The 22,506-nt window shown below is 43.5% G+C and overlaps 2 protein-coding genes across 7 annotated transcripts in view; one reads left to right on the top strand and one right to left on the bottom strand.

Moving 5' to 3' along the window:
• Positions 1-113: 113 nt before the first annotated feature.
• LOC135903123 (pre-mRNA-splicing factor SYF2) lies at positions 114-12,998 on the bottom strand. Its single transcript, XM_065433507.1, has 6 exons — positions 12,729-12,998; positions 12,460-12,585; positions 12,217-12,334; positions 11,936-12,026; positions 439-537; positions 114-358 (listed from the first exon to the last, which is right to left on the bottom strand). Exons 1-6 carry the CDS (start codon positions 12,810-12,812, stop codon positions 193-195), a joined length of 684 nt encoding a protein of 227 aa, XP_065289579.1. The 5' UTR covers positions 12,813-12,998; the 3' UTR covers positions 114-192.
• Positions 12,999-13,257: 259 nt separating this feature from the next.
• The window catches only part of Nsun2 (tRNA (cytosine(34)-C(5))-methyltransferase Nsun2), a 159,228-nt gene continuing 149,979 nt past the window's right edge, over positions 13,258-22,506 (top strand). For 2 of the 6 annotated variants that reach the window (XM_070530707.1, XM_065433506.2), the window contains exons 1-2: positions 15,439-15,677; positions 18,846-18,940. In XM_070530707.1, the coding sequence (XP_070386808.1) occupies positions 15,627-15,677; positions 18,846-18,940 (146 nt within the window). In that variant the 5' untranslated portion in view covers positions 15,439-15,626. Of the gene's footprint in view, positions 13,427-13,839; positions 13,915-15,438; positions 15,678-18,845; positions 18,941-22,506 lie in introns of those variants that run through there. The other 4 variants (XM_065433505.1, XM_065433501.2, XM_065433504.2 and 1 more) reach the window with 4 other exon arrangements.

The raw sequence follows: 22,506 nt of genomic DNA, 5'->3' as shown, positions 1-22,506 counted from the left end.
CAATAACGTCTTGAAATAAAATAATAAAATGTTAAAACAAAAGAACCAAAATGAGCACATTTCTAGTGGTAACGAAAGAGTTAAGGTGTGCTGTGAATGAAAGAAGGTCCTGGTATGGTAAGCACTTGTTTATTAGTTTACATTCGTATGTATGAATAGAAAAAAAAAGTTTGCTGTGCAAGAGCTGCAACGTTATACAGCAGTTCCTCTTTCAAGATTTTGCTTGATTTCTGCCGTGTACTTTCCATAGAAACGATCCAGCTTTTTGTTGAACTTCATGTTGCGCTCATTGATGTAATCGATGTCCTCATCATCGTTGAAACGTCGTCGCCGGCTGTACTTGTTTCTTTTTTCAATCCTACAAAGATTAAGAATGTAATTATTGGTAAACATAATAGTTATCATTGGAAGAGAGAAAAAAAAGAAAAGGCAGCTTACTGTTTTTCAATGTCGTCCACCATGCGGTCTATGTCCTCCTTGGTGTCCTTGTGCAGGCCATGGATGATAGTGTCTCTGGTTGGAAACATTGCATCACCCCTGCAAAAGATAATAATAATAATAATAATAATAATAATAATAATAATAATAAAAAGACGGGTGCTCTGAGCAGTTTCACTTTTTTATTTGGGTAAACTTCAATTTTACTGTAATTTTGCCACTTTCTGATCAGATGACCATATGGGACCTACGTAAATACAATGCTTGCGAGTCTCAATATGGCTGTCTTTTGCAGCCATTTAAGATTTGTGTCACTACGACAAAGGTAGAAATTTTGGCCGTAACGGGAAAACAAGAGAGTATGCATAAAAAGCAAATACAAAAGTTATGGCGACAACAGCGGTAAGAATTCAAAAGCCAGCATCCTGACAACTAGGCTATAGGATTTGTATTTTCTTTACATGCTATATGTAGACCATCGTATATAACAATGCAAACTCATGGAAGTGTGTTGGGTTTTTAATGCTGTAGAATTTGCTGCACTTGTAAGAACTTCAGTTTGGCCTAGTTGGTGTTTACTGCATATCATATTGAGTGCAAATAAAGACGGGGATAGCGGAAGAGAGCACAAAAACAACACGGGCGGTAGTTTCGTTTTTGTATTCTCTTCCGCTGTCCCCGTCCGTATTTGTGGTCAATATGATATGCACTTGTAAGGTGCTGCAATAATGTCATTTACATCTCACATGCAAGCAGCAATTTCTTTGGTGGTGGCAATAAAAATGCACTACAGCAAGGTCTGTACAAACACTACACTCCGACAAAAAATTTCTTTATTTCTTTTTCTTGCATCCAAAATTAGCCCACCTCTCCATGGAAAGGAATATCTTTAATGCGAAGCAGCATTCTCTGCCTCGCACCAGATGTGTGGGATCCGCAAAATTTTTTAATGTCAGCTTTCCTTTCAGCAATACAGTTATTGCTTGCAGTAGCCTATGACAACAGAACGTCTATTCCAAAAGAACTTGTCCTTAAGCAAGTTGGTGTTTAGACTTACTATATATGTTGTTCCCACTGTAAAGTAAACAGCATGAAGCAAGGGAACAGGAAAAAGGCACAAAGAGCCATGTGAAGTGAACATGAATACATGTCTGCACTCATTCACTTAAATTCAGAGTTAAAAAATAAAAAAAGGGGGGGGGGAGGCATGAGCAGTACTTGTCAATCATGAGCTTGTGTACAGCATTTTCACACAATAGTGCAGTCAACTCAAGGAGTCCTTACAATATTAGTTGGGTACTAGGAATTTGTATCCTGTTAATCCATTATGTATTTGTCAGTGGCTGTTTTACACGTTGAGCTCATGCACACCAAGCACTTTGTGCATTACGATGTGGGGGTTGTCTACGAAATACCTCTCAGATGCAGCAAGTCCTACATGGGCCAAACGAGCTGATGTCTAAATGACCGTCTGAGGAAGCATCCAAACAATTTCAATAAATAGGATGGTGCACATCTTAGCAAGCACTGCAAAGCTTGCTCATGTGAACTGTACTTTTTACATGTTAAGATTCTAGGTAGGAGTGGCAATAAAACAGCATGTGAGCTCATGGATGCTTATTTATTCAGAATGAAAAAGGTCCTGTGTGTGTCAGTGACATGCCGATTCTTTTATGTTCTGCTGAGATGGCACTTGAGGCCAATTTGTTGCATTATAGATATACATAATAGCCCTGCCACATCCGAGTCCTGTGCTGTGCCTGAGAAAAAATTGCCCTCTATGTACTGTCCTTTGAATAATTAAATCAGTTGGTAGTTCAGGCTTTGAGTGTGTATGCTTTTAATAATCTCATGGGAACACTGTCTGACACAATGGTCAATGCCATGTCACGGTTTGCACCTATGAAATTAGACAGTTTCAGTATAGATTTTCAGTATAATCTTAGGCAAAGTTATACCCTTTGGAGTGTATCTCTGCCACACAACAACAATCGTCATCTGCTTTGCTTGCGTTTCCTTTCTTGAAAACACCTCGCCCGCTACTTTCCTGTCGAGAATGATATGTCATGCTGATAATGCGCATGCCGTTCGTTAGAGCGATCGGGCTCACCACGCTAAAGAAAGGAAATACGGACAAGACAGATGACTGTTATTATTGTGTGGCAAAAGGGTGTAATTTTGCTTAAGAGTGTAGGAGTATGCAGATATTAGAAAAGTTTGAATATTCAGTTGGATAGGAATATTCGAATCAAATTGAATATATTGCTGGCTGTGCAAGAGAAAACACAGTTAAATATTAAAATTGGTTTCTACCTAATATAAGAATATTTGAAACGATTTTTTGCTGAATTTTGTGATGCTTTCGTGCTGCTAGTGAAATTTCTCCTGTAAGGCACACCTAGCCACCAGACGTGAAATTTTGTGGGAATGCGAGCCTCTCAGTAGCAAGGGGCATGGGTTTGCGGACAGTGAAGTGCAGTTTTTTTTCTTTCATTTTTTTTTTACAGCGCCCCTCCCAAGTCTGAGCTTATTGCATGACAGCAAGTGCACTGAGTGACGACTGGCATAGGGTCAAATGCTTCCGAGTTTACGGGCAGTTGATGCGGTATAATAAGGCACAGGCTGGCAAGGACAGTTAGTGGGAATTACCAACTTTTCCAAGTTAACATGAGCCAAATACACAATGTTTTAATATAACCATTACTAGTCTAGTTTTTTTTAACATTGACAATGTAACGTCAATGTTGCTACATAAGTTAACCCTTACATTGTCAATGTTCCAAAATAACAAACTAGCCTAACTTGCTAATAAACGCATGCACATGTCATTATTCAATATTCATATTCGAAAATTCTGATGTTCGCACACATTATGTTTTGGTTGTCTGTGCAAATGCACATGAAATGGCTATGGTCATACTATACGCAGGCTCTGAATGAGATATTTAATGGTGTGTTCCATATGGCAAACACAGGGCCAATGCCAAATGCTGTGGCATCATTTGGCATATAGAAATCAAAGCACTTTCACAACAGCTTTAGAAATGTCTGGCAGCATAATACATATTTCTGACCTCAATAGCAAACATCATTATTTTATCCTCAAAGAGAGATGAGACTAAGTGAAAGCTGATTTTACCACTTGTCTGTTGCTGCTGTGATGAAGTGCAAGTAACTAGTATGCCAAATTCAGATTGAAGCGGGAAGCCTTAGCATCGCTATGTTGTTACACTAGCCACACAGAACCTACAAAGCTGACCCCAGAAGTTAGTGAGTGCACATAACAAGCAAAGCTCTTCATAGCTTTCTCTGTATGCACATTTTGTGCCCACTATTGTATAGCATATGCAAGAGCTTTGTGTTCACCGTATTAAAACTGTCCACTAGCGAGGGTAAACACATGCATACATCGCATCCTCTTGTGTGAGCATGGTCGGCTAAGCTATACCATTCAGCTCAACATAGTTCCTGCAACATAGCCCCCCCCCCCCCCCGCCTGCCATGTCAGTTGGTGCTCCTGCAAAATTATTACATATTTGCACGGCTGTACATGAACTCTCAACTGTGCTGAAAGGCCTAGTTAAAAGTTTTGATGTGTCCTAGTGTATCTGCAGCTGATGCCACGAGTGAAACAGTGGTCATTAAAGGGCTGCTTCATGGTATTGTAGGTGCACCACCAAACTTGCTGGTGAGGAACAGAATTGTCTGTCACAACATGTTTTGTAACTGAAAGCTGCGAAATTCAAACAGGACTGACACTGACTCTGAGAGGGTTGTACTGTAGTTTGTTTCAACTGATTACTGCCTAAAGGTTCATGCCCTTAACAAAGAATCTATGCATAATGCTGGAGTTATTGAAATGAGGGAACGGAGGGCTGCAATTGATGATGATGTGCAGAAAGTGTGCAGATGATGTGCAGAAAGTGTGGCCACACTCTGAAATGTAATCTATAAAAGGTGTAAAAGCCAAACTGACTACATATAGGTAGTTCCACACCAGTTATAGACACATGTCTCTCTCCTTATTTAACACGCCACAATAACTATAATACAGCAACACCCTGTTAACTAGAAGTTGTGAAAACTGAGAAAAATTTCGAGATAAGCGAATGCACGAAACCATAAGCCCCTAGCTTCGCATAGACAGCACAGAGCCTTTCAAAATAGGAGCCAGTAGGCGCTAAATTTCCTGCAAGGCTTCATTAATTATACCAGGAGCGGTATTTTGGGCAAATCACTTTTGCAAGATATTGTGCGACTCAGCACCTGACACATCGGGTGTCTACAGGCAACAGCGATCCTTGCACGGAGGCAAGCAAACGCTGTTGCATGTAGTATACCAAAAAGTACATCAGCCAGGAATCCCACCCCAGGTCTGCAAATTTGTAGCCATGCCTTCTGCTAGATTATATGCCACTCTTTTATCCACCGTTCTCGGCTGGCTTATTTTATTAATAACAAGGGTGGAGCATCGATATGACCACTGACAAAGTAGGATAAGAAATGGCATTGGAAATTCCTCGTCTTGGCGAATGTAGTGCGGAGATACACAAACAAAGAAACACAGAACACGGCGAATAAGCCAACTGACATCATTCCGCGCACACTTGAGCATGCATGTTGCGGTAGTCACGTGTACCTTCTCGTGCTTATTGTGCTTTGTCAGGGGTCAGAGCAACACTCCGGCCACATTATAAATGAGATCGCAGATGGCCTTGAACGGTAGATGACAAGATTGGCATAGAACAAAGTGGAATTCGCTACAAACTTGCAGTCTTGTCACTTTTTGGCGATGTCGCAGCTGTGCACAAAGTATGAAAGCCTTTGGGTAGTTACTCTTTCTCGACATTTTCGCAGTCGAGATTTTGAGATATTTGGAGTACAGCACAAAAGCATCTTGGGATAAGAGGTGAAACTACATGGAGTTGACACCAAACCAGGAAAAAATTTTGACTTCACCTTTATTCAAGATATCAGAGTTCGAGTTAACAAGGGTTTACTGTGGTATGCTGCTGTTGAGTCGACATGCTGCTACAACTTGTTGGAGACAGAGTGCAGAAAAGCTCATGTAAGGTTTTGGTGCATGATTAAGAATTCCATGGTCAATAGTACTTCCGTTTCCTCCACTATGATGTTTTTTATTTAAGTGTTGCTGTGGAACGCTAAACCCTAGAAATTTTTCATTTATTTGATTAGAAAAATATAAAATCTGCTGACTTGTAATGTATCCGACATGATTCAGTGTTAAAAAGTGCTTAGCAATATCTGCCAAAAGAGACTAAAAGCAACAGCTTGATTTTGGCGAGTTGGCTCATATTGAAGGTAAAAAATCGGTATAGTAGCCATCTAGCTGTTCATTGTAATAAATGTGCATGTGCCTGGTACCGTTTAACCTGGTACTGTTTAGCAGTACCAGGTTCCTGTAACATGCAACAACCGAAAAAGAAATTGTAGAGCCTTACTGTATAGAAAAAGCAAAAGAAAAGTTTGTCGGCGTGATGTCACTTCGCCTATCATAACATATTTGTTTTATAAACACCTGTACCTTTAGTACCTGTGTGCATGCCTGTGAATCAGAATGTTCTTTTTTTTTTTGCAAGACTATTAATGGCTGGTGCTTCTTTCAATAAGTTGGCAGACAGCGCTAGTCCTGTTGCGAGTTTCTTTTTTGTCCTCGTCATATCACGCTGCTTCAATATAGCTTCAAGAGCACAAGCAGTGTCTAGGTAGTATATTCCCAATGTTACCATGTGCCATTGAAGCCTGACAAATTCTGTATAGTTTACATCCATCCTGCAGACAGACATAAAATACAATTGTAACCTTTAACAGCAGCACCAAGATATCAGATCTAAAACAAAAGTAAGTTTGGGAAATGGAAACAACAGCACTAACTTCAAATTTGGAACACTTCTTAAAGAATTTTACTGGCCATATGTGTGCAAAGAGATGAAGGAATAAACTTCATTTGTAAAAATGAGCTGATGGTGGAGTCGTCCGAGGTGGGCGGCGTCCCTAGACCAGGATACCGTGGGCCTGAGCCGATAGCTTGGCCCTGTTCACCAGACAATGCTGGTCTTCACGTCTCAGGCTTGTCAGCTGGGCCTCCCACTGCTCGACGGTTGGTCCGGTTATGTTTGGTATCGATGGGTTGTGCCCATACTCTCATACCATGTGGTAGAGGGCATTGAGCGCAGAGCAGAAGGCGCACTTGTAAGTGTAGCTCGCAATATACATGGTGTGCAGCAGGGTGCCGTGCGAGAATGTGCCTGTCTGTAGTTTGCAGAAAATCGCCGCCTCTTCTATAGTCACCTTGGCATGCAGGGGCACGTAGGTTCTCCTAACCAGTCTGTAGTGGCTCGGGACGTCGCTGTAAGTAGATGCCATTGTGTAGGTATACCGGGGCTCGTGAAGCCGGTGGGATAGCTGGGAGAATGGGATCTTGGGCAGCGGCGTGAGCCACTAGATTACCTGCCAGGGACTTATGTCCTGGGACCCAGACAAGGTATGTTAGTTGAAAATTGTCCAGTTTCTCGAGGATACTCAGGGCTTGTTTAGAAATGAGGCCCTTTTGGTAATTCCTGCATGCTGTTTGTGAGTCATTGATGACTGTGATGTGATTTCCTCTCGCTTGCCCATTGTGGCCACCAGAGCTACTGCCGTTACTTTTGCGGTGTCGATGTTTGGAGTGTTCATCAAGGCCGCTGCTACCTCTTCTCCCTGGCCATTGATCACGCTGACAGCGTGGGCTGCACTGTTCTTGTATTTTGCCATGTCAGTGTATCTGACTTCTCCACTTCTTGGTCCTTCATAGGCCTTAGGTAGAGATTGTACTCTTGCTTGCCTCCTTTCTCTGTTGTGTTCCGAATGCATGTTTCACTGGATGCTGGCCACCACGATCTCTCTCAGGAGTAGAGGGACCCGCTGTTTTTTCTGGATTCATATTCCACTGGGTAGCCCACTCTTCTTAGCGTGTCCCTGCCCGTGCTGATGAGCTTGAGTCGCTTTATCCGACTCATCTTGTGGGCCTCAGCTAGTTCCTCCCAAGTATTACGGATGCCCAGGCTGAGTAGCTCTTCCGTCGACGTTGCGGGGAAGCCCCACTGCCAGTTTGTAGGTCTTTCGTATGAGAGTGTTCACTTTGTCCCTCTTGCTGTTCTCAAGACCCAGGTAAAGAGTGCCGTAAGCTCATTATCAGGGCTTGTATTAATTTTATCGTGTCCAGCTCTTTCATGCCATGCTTTCTTTTAGTTACTCTTCGTACCAGGTGAGCGACTTGGGTAACTGTCGCTTGCAGCTTTTTAATGGCGGTGAGACTGGCACAGTCATGGAAAGTGAGGCTCAGGATACAGAGTGTGTCCACGTTGGGTATGTTGACTCCATGCAGGGTCACTGTTGAATCCGGTGTCTCCTGAGGCCACCCTCTTGTCCTCTTTTGGAGGATTAGGAGCTCCGACTTTTCCGGTGTGCAAGAGAGACTGCAACAGTGTAGATAACACTTGGTCCTGTCGATGGCTTCCACACGGTCAGGTTGTCCACTGTTAAGAATGGCGAGGTGCAAGGCAAAATTGCCACCCAATTACGACTGGGGGACAAGACGCGCATCCCCCACTCTCCGTCGCTGCAGCTAGGATGCGTTCAAAGAAGTGGGCTTTGTGCTGAAAACCGCCCTCCATCCTCCAGCCCCATCGCCATTGTGATGAAACGCGTTCGGCGGGCGAACTATTGTGCCCGAGCTCTCCAGCGCGGACCTGATCTGCTACGCATGAGCAAGCTGCCGCGGGAAAGCCGTTTTTTGTTGCTTCCCAGACGCCGATCGGGACGCAAGACAATGAGCTACCCACCATTGGCTCCGAGTTTCCCGGAAGGGCGCCCCTCGGACGTCGGCGCCGGACATCGGAATGTGTGTGCCTATGTGTGCGTAAACTTCTGCGGAACGACGCCCCTCTGACATCGGCGCCGGGTATCGGAATGTGTGTGCCTATGTGTACGTAAACTGCTCTGCGGGGCGGCGGCAAATTGACAATGAGTAAACGAACGTTCGCGTCACCTTGTATCGCGGGAGGACCGAGTGTATAAAAACTGCTGTGGTGCAAATGCTGATAGTACACTTCTCTTGAGCAGTCATGTTAGACTGATAGACTTCTCTCGTGCAGTCATGTTGGACTGACACACTTTTTCTCAAGCAGTCATGTTAGACTGATTTAAATCCTGTAAACAAACCCATATTCCTCGTTCTCGATGAGAAGCAGTTCTTCCCTTCATCAACGTCCTCAGCGTGGATAAGTTGGACGACGGCATGGGCCAGCTACCTTCGAATTCATGTCGGACTCCAATCTTGGCAACGGATCTCGAGCGATGGGATTGAGCCCCCAATCCTGACACCACGTAGATTGCGTGACGAACACCCCTGATGTTGTCCAAGAGGTTTGGCAATCCCCTAATTGCTATACTGAAGAGCAATGCAATGGGGAGCTCACTGACAGCTGGGCGGGTTGCTTTCTGCAGTATTTGGATCTTGTCAGTCCTGAGGTTCCCCAGGCCTATGGTCGCTGTTTGACCCATCAGGTCCCGGACATAGTTCATCAGGTCCCGGACATAGTCCACAGTAGCTACGTTGTAGGCTGTTCAGCACTGCTTCGTGGGAGACGTCGAATGCCCCCTTCACATCAGTGCCAGGATGGCATTCTTGTGGCGTGTTCTGAGGCCATCGGTGACTTCCTTTAGCTGTAGCAAAATGTCCTGGGCGGAGAGGTTAGGCTGGAAACCGAACATTGTGTTCAGCAGGTGTTCCCCTTCTTCCAGGTAGGGCAAGAGCCGATTGTGGACCATGTGCTCGAAGAATTTCCCCGCACACGATGTGAGAGAGATTGGACGTAGGTTCTATAGACCTTTTCATTGGGCGAGGAGGATAGGGTACGCGTAGAGCCTTTCCTCCTCGCTGGCTTGGGCGATCCGGCGCGGCGCTGCTTGAAAGTATTGCTGTCGCGTGCTGCAGAACAATTTCGAGATGTTTTAGATCGTACTTTGTGAAATTTACGCCATGTCCGTTCATATAAGGTCGTCAGGGCAGCCTTTCGGTGCATCGGTAACTACAGTAGGTGGAAATATCTCTTGGGGGCGCAAAAATGTGACGCGCTTTATCAGCCGCGGTGTACGCACATTATCAGTCATAGTGTGTGAATGTGTTGTGAAGTATTTTGCTTATACCGGTATTAATTCAACAAAGAAAACCGGTGTCTCTGTATTAGCAGCATGAAATGGTAAATCTGCTCACTATCTGATCGCTTGGCATAGGGAGTAAAACATAAAAGTGTGAGCGCATGCTCGTGCACGGCCAACCTAAGGCAACCACGAAAAATCTAAGCGGCAGGCGCTATCAAATATTTGTGATGCACCGGCATCGTTCTTGTGCACTTCAAGTCTAGTAGGCTTCAAATTGCCATATGCCTACGCTAGCCTTCCTGCATGAGGCCAATGGCGCTGCTCAAGCCAGCGATCACTGCGGTTGGTGAACCAGCACAACACATATGTAAGTTGTGCGCTTCGGCATTGCCTTTTTGGCCTGTATACAGCCATAATATATGAGAGGGATCGCATAAAAAGAGTGCGATGCCTATTCTTGAGGACAAAATTTCTGTAATACGTGTGAGTGCGTCGTAGAGAGCGCGATGAACTCAACTGAAAGAAAAATTCAGTTATCATCCTCTTTCTCGAAAAAGCAAGAGCAAACGGGCTAACGCCGCAATACGACCTCGCAAAGTCACACCACACAGCGTTTATGAATATATAACCGCTGATGCGGTATGCTTGGACCATGCGGTATATAGAACGAAGATATCTGTAATCCAGCACCTACCACTGCTTAGGATGCTCGCGTAGTTCGTAAACAGTCCCTTTGCTGGACAAGCTTAATTCAGACTGTATGGTATGCTGCTATTACTTGCCAAAACTATTTATTTATTTTATTCAGGGGCGGAAACCTCATCCATCGAACCAAGTAGTCACGCAATGTAACCTGCAGCGAACAGTTTGAACGCTTGTCAAAGTATAGCATCACAGCTCCTATCGTAGCAGAATGGTACCCACGCTGTTACGATCGTCGAGTATGTTTCATGGCTCCTAAATCGCAGCTTAGAAATAGAGGATAATACTGCAATAAGGTCACATTAGTGATTGGAACATTCAGAAATACACAATTGATCTCCAAGGCTGATCGTAGGCTCAAATATGCGTGCTCACATCGCGCTGCTTGTTCCGTCCACCTCAACGCCAGCAGAAATTCCGGCCATGATGGCTTAAACCACTTCAGCACGTCTCACAGAACCGTTTACCGTGTAGAAGACACACGTCATACTAAAGAGACCGCACGACCGCGAAAACAAACGCCAGAACCTACCGCCGAGCGTATACCTGCCATGCAAAACACCGCTTTCACACAAGCCAGTATGGCGCTGCTCATAGGCGGCGCCACTGCATTTACAATATGGCGGCGCCTACGAAAAAAACGGTCTATAGCTTGATGGGCTTGGCAGGTTTCGGGATCATCGTTACGTCCGCGTGCTTCCAGGAAGCCGGTAAACTGCCGATTGCCCAGCTTTCATTGATTTACTTTAGTGAACTCTCCATTGCCCTGTGATCCAGGTAATGGAGGGTGTTATTAATTTTGTCTTGTCCGGGCGTCGTGTTTCTTGTGAGGTTTCTTAAAGCTGCCACAATCTCCGACTTGGTGAAAGGTTGGTCTAGATCCGGGTTGGGTTCCCCCTCGTACTCCGGGTGGATGACAGGCTGCACCTTCCGTTGTTGCTTGTCTCTAAGGTATTTCTCGGTGACGGCTTCGAGTACTTTTTCCTCAGTGCCCTGAAAGTTGTGTATAAGTCTTTGTATGTGTTGCCCGGTGACAGTTCTTGATTCCGCCTTGGCCAGGAGGGACTTTAGAATGTCCCAGGTCTTTCAGTCACTTAGGGTTCCCTGTAATTCGTTGCATACTTGATTCCAGTTCTGGCGTCCGAGTATTTCAGCATACTCCTGCGCCTCTAAGGAGATTACGGCAATGTGGATCTTGAGTTTGCAGTTTCTCTTCTGCTTCTTGCATTGCTTCAAAAGTCCTCGTCTGGCCTCCCAGAGGTGAAGTAGGTGTGGGTTAACTTCGGGATTGTCTGCAGTGAGTTGGATGGTCTTTGTATACATGGTAACCAAGTCCATCACATTTTGGTCCACTCCTCGACGCCTCTGGTGCGCTTGTCTTTTCGGACGGCGGACCAGTCCGTAATTTTGGCCTGACCTACTCTTTTAAGGAAATAGTTCGAATTTTTTTTTATCCTTCAAATATCAAATTGGAAACAGGGTGCTAAGCATATTCTCTAATGACTAGTTCTATTTTGCTTTTATGTCACTACTATGTAATGGCAACAGCATGAGTACAGAAGGATGCGGCACTTCTTCCACAAAGCAACTAAAGAAAAGTAAAACATACCACTCTTTAAACACAACTTACATTTCTTCCTTTTTCCTTTCATAGTGATCGAAGTCTGGCTTGATCTGCTTCACAAGACGTTGGTACTGCCGGACAGTTGCTGCCTCATAATCTGCAATAATGAGGGCAGAATGATCTTAATTTGCACATGTTCGAAAACGGGTTTTTCTTATGGACATATAAACCAATCAGTACTGTCGCATAATAAATCGAAACGAGACAAGTCCGCAGTAAGATGGAGGCTTGAAGTCATTAGCAGCAGTCGAACAAGGAGTGTAGGTTTCGAGAAGGGCAAGACGTACCTGAGAAACCAACGTCGGGGTTTTTTCTTTTCTTCTTGCGATCCAAGCGTTCTGCTTCATCAGCACTGATGCTCAGCAGTTTGATCCGTGAGTAGTCTTCACCTCGCTTAGCAGCATCCTATAAGCGAAACCACGGACGATTATGGCGCGGCCTCAAATAATGCACTTTTTTCTTCCGCAGCACGGCTAACAGACCCTATAAAAACTTGAAGAAACTTAATTTTTTATGAGAACGCCGGTTACCTCATACTTCTGCTCCTCTTCCAGTTTGTACTGTGCCCACTTTTGCTTGTTTTCGCAATTAGATGGCAGTTTTGATTTCCTATCCTCTTCGATTACTTCTTTGTGGTTCAGCGTTCTGGCTTCATTCTACAAAGAAAGCCGCAACCAGTAAGCAATTTTCACAGTATGGGTGGCTCGTCTATGTGAAATTCGTTACAACGTCAATATGAATCTAGCCCAACACGCATAGCACTTCAAACAGCAACAACATTACGACGCGCATTACTCACCCGTCGCATGTGAAGAGTGCGTAGACGCTCCAATAGCTCCGATCGCTTACTCGACGTAGACGAACAGGGCTGTCCGTCTGACATTGTATTCAGGGAAGTTGTGAGATGCAAATGGCACTTGTTACATTAGAACACGCAAGCAAGTGCACGTAATAACTAGTAAGCCGCTGGCCGCACGGGCAAGTTACTACCACATAACTTACAACAGACTTACTAGTTACTACTGTGCGCGAAAGAGGGCGAGAGCGGCGAACAGCGAAAGAAAGGAAAGTAACATTGGTTGCCAGATAAAAAAAAAAGGAAAACTAAACCGTTTGGCTTGAGCCAATACTTGAGCTTATCCATGCTTGAGCTGCTTGATGCCATCTAGGTAATTTAAAATTTATGATGTTCTAGTTAAACAAAGGTTTACATTTAATATTTAAGTATTGTGATCTGATTTAAAAATGTAATTTGCGGCAATTGTGCGTTTATACGATTGATGTACGCACATTGTTTGCAAGAAGCCAAACGAAGACAATACAACCTCCATCTATAGCCGAGAGGGAAAATTCTCAGTTTCACGTGTGTCTGTGTGTCGCTGCCAGTCTTAATTTGGTGGGAACCTATCAAACGCAACAGTTACTCTTTTCGTAATGGGCAGAAAGCGGCAAAGGAAAAGGCAAGGGAAGGCACCCAGAGCAGAAAAACCTCAAAAGGTGCGCTCAAATTTTGCTCGATTGAAAACTTTTCGACATTGTATCTGTTAACTCGACCAGGTGCGCTCAAATCTTGCTCGATTGAAAACTTTTGACATTGTATCTGTTGACTCGAACTCATTTTGATAACTCTCGAAGTGCTGTTAAGAGCGCGCAAATTGTTCATTATTGATTTCATTTTGCTGTTGGAATGTTATCTGATGCTGTCAACGGATTAAACTGTACAGCCAAATATGCGCGACAGGCTGGGCTAACTAAAATCAACTGTCTTTCAGTAAGTGATGAGCGAAACAGATCATTCATGTAATCAACTATTGAACTGCTTATTCCTTATTTGCGTTATCCGAGAGCGCGCATTATTTCATTGTGCTAGCTTACTGGTTAACGTCAGTAAATTGTTTTTGCTCGAAAAGGTTCACGAGAATGGCGGGCCTCCTTTGTACACTGAGATTGATAGGAGTAACGAAGCCTTCGAGAAATACTACAAGGTAAGCTTTTTTTTTTTTCTAGCATGATTTTGTCTTTTTTTTTAATGTTAGATTTTAGGGTTTACTGTCAACTTACACAGGACCCAATGCACAGGACCCAATGCGTCTGTTGTCATTGAGTGCTATTTATAATCACGCTATCCATAGTTGTATCGTATGCATTGTGAAGCAGGAACGTTACCTTCCATTTTATGAAGTTATGCACGTTCACAGTCCTTTCGCTAAATAAACTCGTATTAAGTGATGTTATGATGTCATTCTGCAGACGAATATTCTTACTATAGGAAATAAAGTTTTTGTACAATAAGGGGAGGGTCCCATGTTAGGAAGACAATTTCAATGTGATATAGTACATGCTTAATGCTGTGAAAAAGAAAACACATTTTTTTTAAAATAATTTTTTTCTTTCAAAAGTGGTAAATTTATCCCTCACGCCAACAGTCATAACTTACAAATAAATCACTTTGTATATATGTAGGTCTACTAATGTACTGTGCTATGGACTAGTATGAAGAGTGTCTGATAAGTGTTTGGGAAATTGTCCTTGTTTTGAAATAGCATGTCATAATATAACAAAATCTTGAGTAAATTTCAGTAATCCTGATGTATTGCTCGCCTTAATGTATAAGAAATCAACACAAAATGTTTTAAAAGAAAATTATTGAGTGGAACGTCATCGTTGTTGGCATTACAGAAAAAGGAAAAAATTTACGTAAACAAGATTAAAGATTATAAGTTGCAGTATATACAAGAAAACAAAATGCTAGAAGGATAAAATGCTCCAGACTTGTAGCAGGACCCCCTTTGAACGTTTTTCTTGTTTTGTCACACTTCTTCATACTTTCAAGCATTGGTGCACTAACTGAGACTTCTTTGCCCACGTGGTGTTCATTATTTGCGGCATGCAAGCCATTGCTTTGGCCACTTTTGCTCCCTAAACTGTGCTATCAGGCTGCTAGTAACACAAAAGTGATTTCTCTTGCAAAGCTGATGGACACTACATAGTGGCAGAAGCAATGCATTGCTCCTTGAATGTCGGTACTTGGCACTCTAAATACATGCAAGCACATCAGGTTGCTGTGGTGCCCCTTGTGAGACTTTACAACTAATTTATATCATATTGTTGTGATTTCAAAAATATAATGGTGATGTGAGAAAAAAATAATGGTAAATTGACATCTCACTTATGTAGGACAGTCAAATTTATCAACAGGTAATCTTCTGAAGGAATTGCTATTTCAAGAGTGGCATCATAACCTTAAAGGGAAGCTGAAGCGGTTTTCAATTTCCATGAATTGCTGGGATTGGGAAGAACAGACCTAATAATTTACGGTTCCGAAATTTTTTTCTTCGTTTTGTTAATATAAGGGACGGAAATCGCTTTCTAAATCACCCCCGCGGACACGCCCCCATTGCTTCCCGGAGCGCCGGGTGAGGAGGTTACCAGAGGAGAGAACCGGTGAGAGTGACGTCACTGGCGGGGACCGAGCTGCCGGACCGGCGTGCTGGCATGCGCTGGCATGCCTCTTTCCGTCCTGCGCTTTACTGAACGACGCTACGAGAGATTTGCCGCCGCCGCCGCTCACGTTTGTTTTGCGATTTTCGTAAACTGTTCTTTCCTTCTGTGCTGCGTGAGTGCCTACAGCCAAGGGCGCCCAACATGCCCTCGTTCTGTGCAGCATTCGGCTGCGCGAACACACGCGGGCGAGACGATGTGGTGTTTCACAGGTTCCCGAAGCACAAGGAGCTTGCAGTGCAGTGCGGTGAGGAGAGATAAGTTCGTGCCGACGAAATCAACTGTGCTGTGCTCGGACCATTTCCGCGATAGCCGGATAGCCTTACGACAAATGCGGAAACGCGTTGTTGCTAGCGTTGCTATACTCCGTTTCATACATCAGGTGCAACGCTGTGGAGGCTTGAGATACTTCTTGCAGTGGCTGCGTTCGCACTTAGAAAAAGTTCGGTGTTTCTTGACCCGATTTTTGAGAAAACTTTTCATATATAAGCTCAGTTCTGAATGAAAAAAAAGAATTTACCCATAGAAACAATCCGTGTACTTATACGGCTGCTAACACGTTCTTTTAAATCAATTTTCTTTTCGGCATTCTTTAATTGCAGCCCGTCGCGGCAGCTTCACGTGCATGCTCGTGCGAGCAAATGCCGCTGGCACGCTGCGAACCATAGACGGAAACGCGCGCATTAATAAATTTTGGTAACCGGACTTCGTGCGTAGCTTCCACAGCGTTGCACCTGAGGTATAAATTGGAGTATAGGCTTGCCTATAGTGACATTCGACGTACGGTTGCAGTTATCATGTTTACCACACGGTGGTGCTAAACTGCCTAATGTCTTTATGTCAACACTAGCATGGAGCATACCGATTATGCATACCAACACTAGCATACCGATTCTTGATCGAGCCACAATCGCAAAGTCGTCGAACCATATTCTGAATATTGCACATATAATCCCCCTGACCATCTCGATCTGGATGTGTATGATATGCAACTTCCATGACTGAACCTCGAAGCACTGCATGTGCGCGCTTTGAAACGCGGCACTTATGTTAGCGATCGTGTATCAACGCTCAGAAAACCACGGGACTTCAGACAAGCAGCGGCAAGGTGCTTGACATCGCGGAATTGTACCCGTGTTTACAATCTAATGAGAAGTTAGTGCTTCGGCATTCTTCCAGCAGCAAGTTCCCAGTGACACTTTAGCGCATTTTTTCTCCCCGCCATTGGAACGTGCAGCTACATGAAAAAAAAAAAAAAGCATACGTAACAGCTAAGATTTCCAGCGCGCGAGAAGGTGTACACATCGCTCTCGCTTTTGGCACACTCAACATCGTCGTTGCCGCCGTTGCCGCCATCGTTTTCCGTATCGGCTGTCGGTTCGAACATGTACGGCGAAAATACAAGCTGTCCGAGACAGCGAGAACGTTCCATAATGCTTACAACTCAGATATGCAGCCAGAACAGAACAGCGTGCTACGTTCTGAAACGGCGGCATGCGGCGGCGCCGACCGGCGACTGCCGCCACTGACGTCACAGCGGCTCCGACCAATCACGGGCAACAGCGGCGTTCGCGCGATACCCTGAGGCGCTGGTGCGCGTTTTCATGAAAAAACAGCCGCTTGCGCTTGTTTCCGCCCTTTTTGAACGAGATATTCGTGTTCAGGGGACTCAAAACTGTAGAATGCCGCAGAGAACTCATTTTTTTCGAAAAGTGTTTCAGCTTCCCTTTAAGTGACTTCAGAATTGCATCATGAGTCTACCTGGTGGCTACAGGCCCTTGGAACCTTTGAATATCTTTAAATTCAAAAATGTCATTCTCAAACCTTGATAGGCCTGGAGATTTTTTATTTCTCGAAAACTCGCAAGTTTATCCAGGATGGTTCTTGCTTTAACACTTGGGTTCTTGGTTTCAGTACCAATAAAGAAATTGCAACCACACCTAGAAATGCGATTGGCAGTGGCAGAATGACTGCCTGGGCAATTCTTGCCAACTCTCCCAAACTTTTTCATAATGTTTTTGAAGTTTGGCCTGTTTTACAATTTCATGAATGTTGCATCAATTTTTACAAAAATGCTGTTTTCAAAGAAGTTTTGCTAGTGGGTTTTTGAACTTTCCTTTGAAAATCTCCTGATTATAAAAGGACTCCAGAGGGGTAGTTGCTTGGAGTAAGTTTATACAGGCAAGTTCCTGAAGCAGGCAAAATCGGCAATAGCAAAGTCAGGAAAAGCATTATGATCTGCCTGTTTTGACACTGCGCATTTCACACACTGCCAAATTACTGGATAGCCTCATAGTATACGGTAGTACAATATGTAATGTCATAGTACTTCCATCATGGTATTTATCATAGTAGAATATGTCCACCTACCTCTACACTAACCCATGCCATACGGGTACACTGCTCAGGGCCTAAAGTTTTAAGGCCACTTGCAGCATAGTGTGGGCTCATAACTCATTCAGCCGTCAAATGCATACTCTTACTTCCAAGTTAGCAGTTATGGTGGCACATGATGCACGCATTTCCAAAGTTATCTGAAAAATTTCTACATAAACAATGGTCATCCACTACACTAGTGTAGGAAACCTGTATGTGTTTTCTTTGTAGCTTCATGCTACAATGAAGTAGATGACAATAATTATTTTTCCTTTTCATGAACCTTCCTTTACTTTGCGGACTTCCGTAGAACTGATTTGTAATATTCAGTGTCCCTGTACTTTAAATTGTTGTTTACTTCGGCTTCACTCTGCGATCTGCTAACCTCCGTTTTAGCTCAAATGGAAGAGCAACTGGCCCGGAAAAGCGTTGGTCCTAGGTTCAGTCCTCGGACCAGGGTGAATTTTTCTTCAGTTACAAAGATTTCTTTCTGTGAAAGCCATATATAGGTTTCACTTATAGCTTCGTGCTGCAGTCAAATGGAGGGTAATTCTACCTTTCATGAACGTTCCTCCATCTTGTGAGCTTCTGCAGAACTGATTTGTCATGATGGTGGTTTGTGGCCATGCTGTAGACTCAGGCCCAGCCCCCTAGTTCCATGCAGGGCACACCTTCATTTTTCAAAATATCAAATCAAAAAGCCAAAATTATAAGCAAGAGCCACTTTGTGTCATTAAGTCTGGTAAAAGTGATAAACCTTGTCGAAGTGGCCTGTGGATTAGATTCATGCTGACATTTTTTTTTAATAGTGATAACACAAGAGTTTAAATTTGCTTGGCCGTTGTTCAGTCCAGTTTCTGTGCTCTGTTATGTTTTTAGTTCATAATACCTGACCTGCATGAGTGAATGTACATGCATTTATGCTGTTACTCTGAAGGTCTTTAGCTCCAGTTCTGCACTTTTTACATACTTAAAAAAAAAATGCATAAACCAATGCAACCATATTTCAACATAGTGCACTTTTCCTCACCCTAACCAGGCACAGGATATAGTTCCAGAAAAAGAATGGGATGACTTTATGGCTGCTCTACGTCGTGGACTGCCTGTGGCATTCAGAATTACAGGCTTTCTTCCGTAAGCAGCCATTTTCTCTGTCTCACAGTATTTCACAAGCATGCTCAATCTTCTAAAATGTTGAACTATTTTCCTCACCACGAAGAAATGACATCTCTTCTTGCCAAGATGTCTAGTGCTGCTTTGTTCTGTAGTTGAATCACTGTTAATTTAAGTAGGGCACAAGACTAAAAATGGTCACATTGCTAATCTTATAGCTGATCGTTATTGTTCACATGCAGCTGAGCGTGTTTAGAAGTTTGCATTTATAAAACCTTTTCCTATAAATCATTGCTTGCTCTTAAAACATGTGACATGCTTGATAGATCATTTTCAATTATTTTCTTTAGCAGATGATGGCTGCTTTATTTAGCATGATACTGCATAAGATTGTGAAGTTGGGCTAGCTCTGTCGCGGCTCTTCTTTTGTCTTTCTTCTCCCCTAAATGTTGATGTGATAACTTCTCCCTCAAAATTTTTCTCCATATATTTTGAGTCCGTGCATGCTATTTAAATAAAAGCACAGGAGTTTAAGAACAGCACACTGGAGCTGCTGCCTACAGTGCGTAATTACACACCAGATAGCACAGTTCACGTGTGGAATCTGTAGCACAGTGAAAGAAACAGTATTGTGAAGCAGCCAATGTTGTACAAAGTAACTATGACTTCACACACACTGTAATATCAGAAATAAAAATATTAAAATAATAGCTAATTGCTAAAAAATACTAATGCCACATATTGCTGCAATGGCATTGTAAAGGACTGCATTTATGCACTGCAGCGACTTAAGGGGACACTAAAGAGAAACATTGACTCAGTTTAGTACTTTTAGTAGTAGCTTAGTCTTTAATTTAATAAAGTACTCTTTGAAAACTCTGTTGCTGTTAATTTCACGATAATAAGTTGATTATTAGAAATGGAAATGAAGGTAAAAGATTTCGAAGTATTTTTTCATATTTGAGCTGCGTTGGCTCAGTAAAAGTTCGCAAAACATGCCTGGCACCTTTAGAACCCAATGTAGTCTTTTTTTACTAATAAAGAATTGACTACACCCTAGCAGACGTCATCAAAAGTCATGACCACTGCTGGATGAGAGCAATGCAGCTCTCTAATATTGTTCTCTGACTTTATTTGAATGTTATGCTGTTGGCTTTATAAAAGTGAAATGTTTGTTTTGCTTTCCTGTGTATGGTATACAATGTTTTTGTTGACTTTCCTTTTTTACCTTTATTGTATACTGTGAGCAACTTAGCTGAGCGAAAGAACTAGTAAATGTGTGAATGTATTTTTGTGTACCTTTACAAATGAATCATGTTCATTTATGTGGATGTATTTTGCTATGCCTGGTATTGTATGCACCGAATGATGCTGTTTTGTCTACAGCCAAAGTGATGCTACCCTACTGCCAAGTTTGTGCAGGACACTGTCCTGATCCATGGGCAATTCTATGTATTGCCCGAAAAAGTGAATGAACGAATAAATAAATAAATAAATAAATAAATAAATAAATAAATAAATAAAAATATTTGCTATATGTGTAAAACTATGCTCATGCCTCTGTGCCTCTCAAGGGTTCCCAAACAGATGGCCTTGGAGAATCCCAGTGGCTTCCTCAAGTGTCGTGAGCACCCTCTGTCTTTGTTTCCCAAATATATCTACAATAATGAGTACAGGCTAGGGGTCCTCAGTCAATTCCACACTAATATTGTATCAAAATTTATCTCAGAAAAAATACGCAGGATGGTTGCGAGTGTGTAACACAAATGTTCAAGCATTAGCTGTGGTGCAGGAAAGACGTTGATCTTGAGCTTGCTGAATCGCTAGGAGGTCTGAAGTACTGCTTCCTCCATGACATATCAGTGTAAAGGATGTTCCACAGCATTCTTGTTTAAACTACTATGCTCTGCTATGCTGCTACATTGGCCCTCACAATCAGTAGCAGCATAGGCGGTGAGCGAGCAAGTCGAAGCAAGTGGCAAAACTTCTCATTGTCCTGCTCCTATGTGACTACTTTCTGCATCATAATATTGCAACACAGTAACCTCCTCGGAAACGAAGCCAAAAACTTGCTGTAGAAGAGCTGTTAAATTAATTAAAGCGCTCCAAGCCTTGCCAATATTTTTTCCAGGGTTAACAGGTCTAAAACCTTCATTCAATGCAAAAATCTGAGTAGTTGAAAATACCATGTCAGTATTTTAATGCGACATGCTGGCAAATGCCCATGCACATCACTAACACACTAAAGGAAAGGTAGGCATGACCATGGCATGGCAAAACTTCCACGATACTGCGGGCACAATTGGTTTTGCCGCCCATGATGTGCGACATGCTGGCGAACTCCTGCGCCGTCACTGATTAACGAAGGGGAAGGCGAGGTGCCACTGCAACGCTGCAAAACTTCCACGATACTGCAAGCACAATCGGTGGGTTTCACCGTCTGTGATGTGCGATGCGGCTGCAAGCACTTGTGCCACCACTGACTTGCAAAGGGAAAGGTGAGGTGCGACTGCAACAGCAAAACTTCCACAATACTGCAAGTGCAATCGATGGGTTTGCCCCCATGATACACGGAGGGCAACACCATTTGGTTTTGTTACAAGAAAGTTAACTTTGCGTCACATCACTGAACACTGCTTTCTCATTGATGGAAGCACACGTGGCGTCACATGCGCTTTCACCAATGGAAGCGCATTCCAGCGCTTTTCTCGTTAACCTCTCTCACTGCGGAGCGGACCAACAGCACAAAATTGAGCAACGAGCTAAGAAAAAATAACACTTTAAAATTAAAATAAGATCGCACATGTTAAGTACGAAAAGTAGGATGAGTGGCAAATACTGGTAACATTGTAGCAGTGAAAAAAAGATGCCAGTAGTTTGTGGGGTTCTCACCCATACTCTTGGGACAAAGGAACGATAACACAGTAGTACAAACAATCACAAGGCCATTTATTGCACCTTTCATAGACTAATGCCTGCTGGCCGGGTTACTAGCCACAAAACATGCCGATGGGCACGACAAATCGAGGAACTCCGACTCACCGTGACTGGATAGTGAGTGAATATGTTCACCCCATGCTGGACACCAATGCCTGGTCATTCGCTTGTACAGTCATGCAAACAGTGGCACGTTTGAATGATCATGTTCATCCATTATAGTGCCCTGCACCTAGGCCACGCGAGACGGGTCTCGCAGAAGCATGGATCAGCGCACGCACGGAACGTCCGTGCCACTTGCTGACCCCGAGCCCAAGAGAAAGAACCTACTCCTTGATGCGCCCAACCAACATCGCCGTTAGGTGGCCCTGGCAGCGCCACACTTGCGCCATTTCTCGTAATGCGCTGCAGCCTGATCGACCACCACCAGAACTAAGCTACGCGGAGAAGCCGGCTTACAGGAAATGCGAGACGTGCAGGGAAAACAGTGTTGTGTCATCGCCTCTTAGATAGAACCTGTAGTGGCACTCTGACGTCACTGAAGTCTTGAATTGTGTATCTTAGATAGAGTGCACGTGCTTGTGTGTGTGTGTGTGTGTCTGTGATGTCACTGATTAGTGGCACTGTATAGCTATATAAGATGGCCACGT

This window comes from Dermacentor albipictus, chromosome 1, assembly GCF_038994185.2.
Source record: "Dermacentor albipictus isolate Rhodes 1998 colony chromosome 1, USDA_Dalb.pri_finalv2, whole genome shotgun sequence".
NCBI classification, from domain to species: domain Eukaryota; kingdom Metazoa; phylum Arthropoda; class Arachnida; order Ixodida; family Ixodidae; genus Dermacentor; species Dermacentor albipictus.
This window is presented reverse-complemented; position numbering and strand designations above follow the sequence as displayed.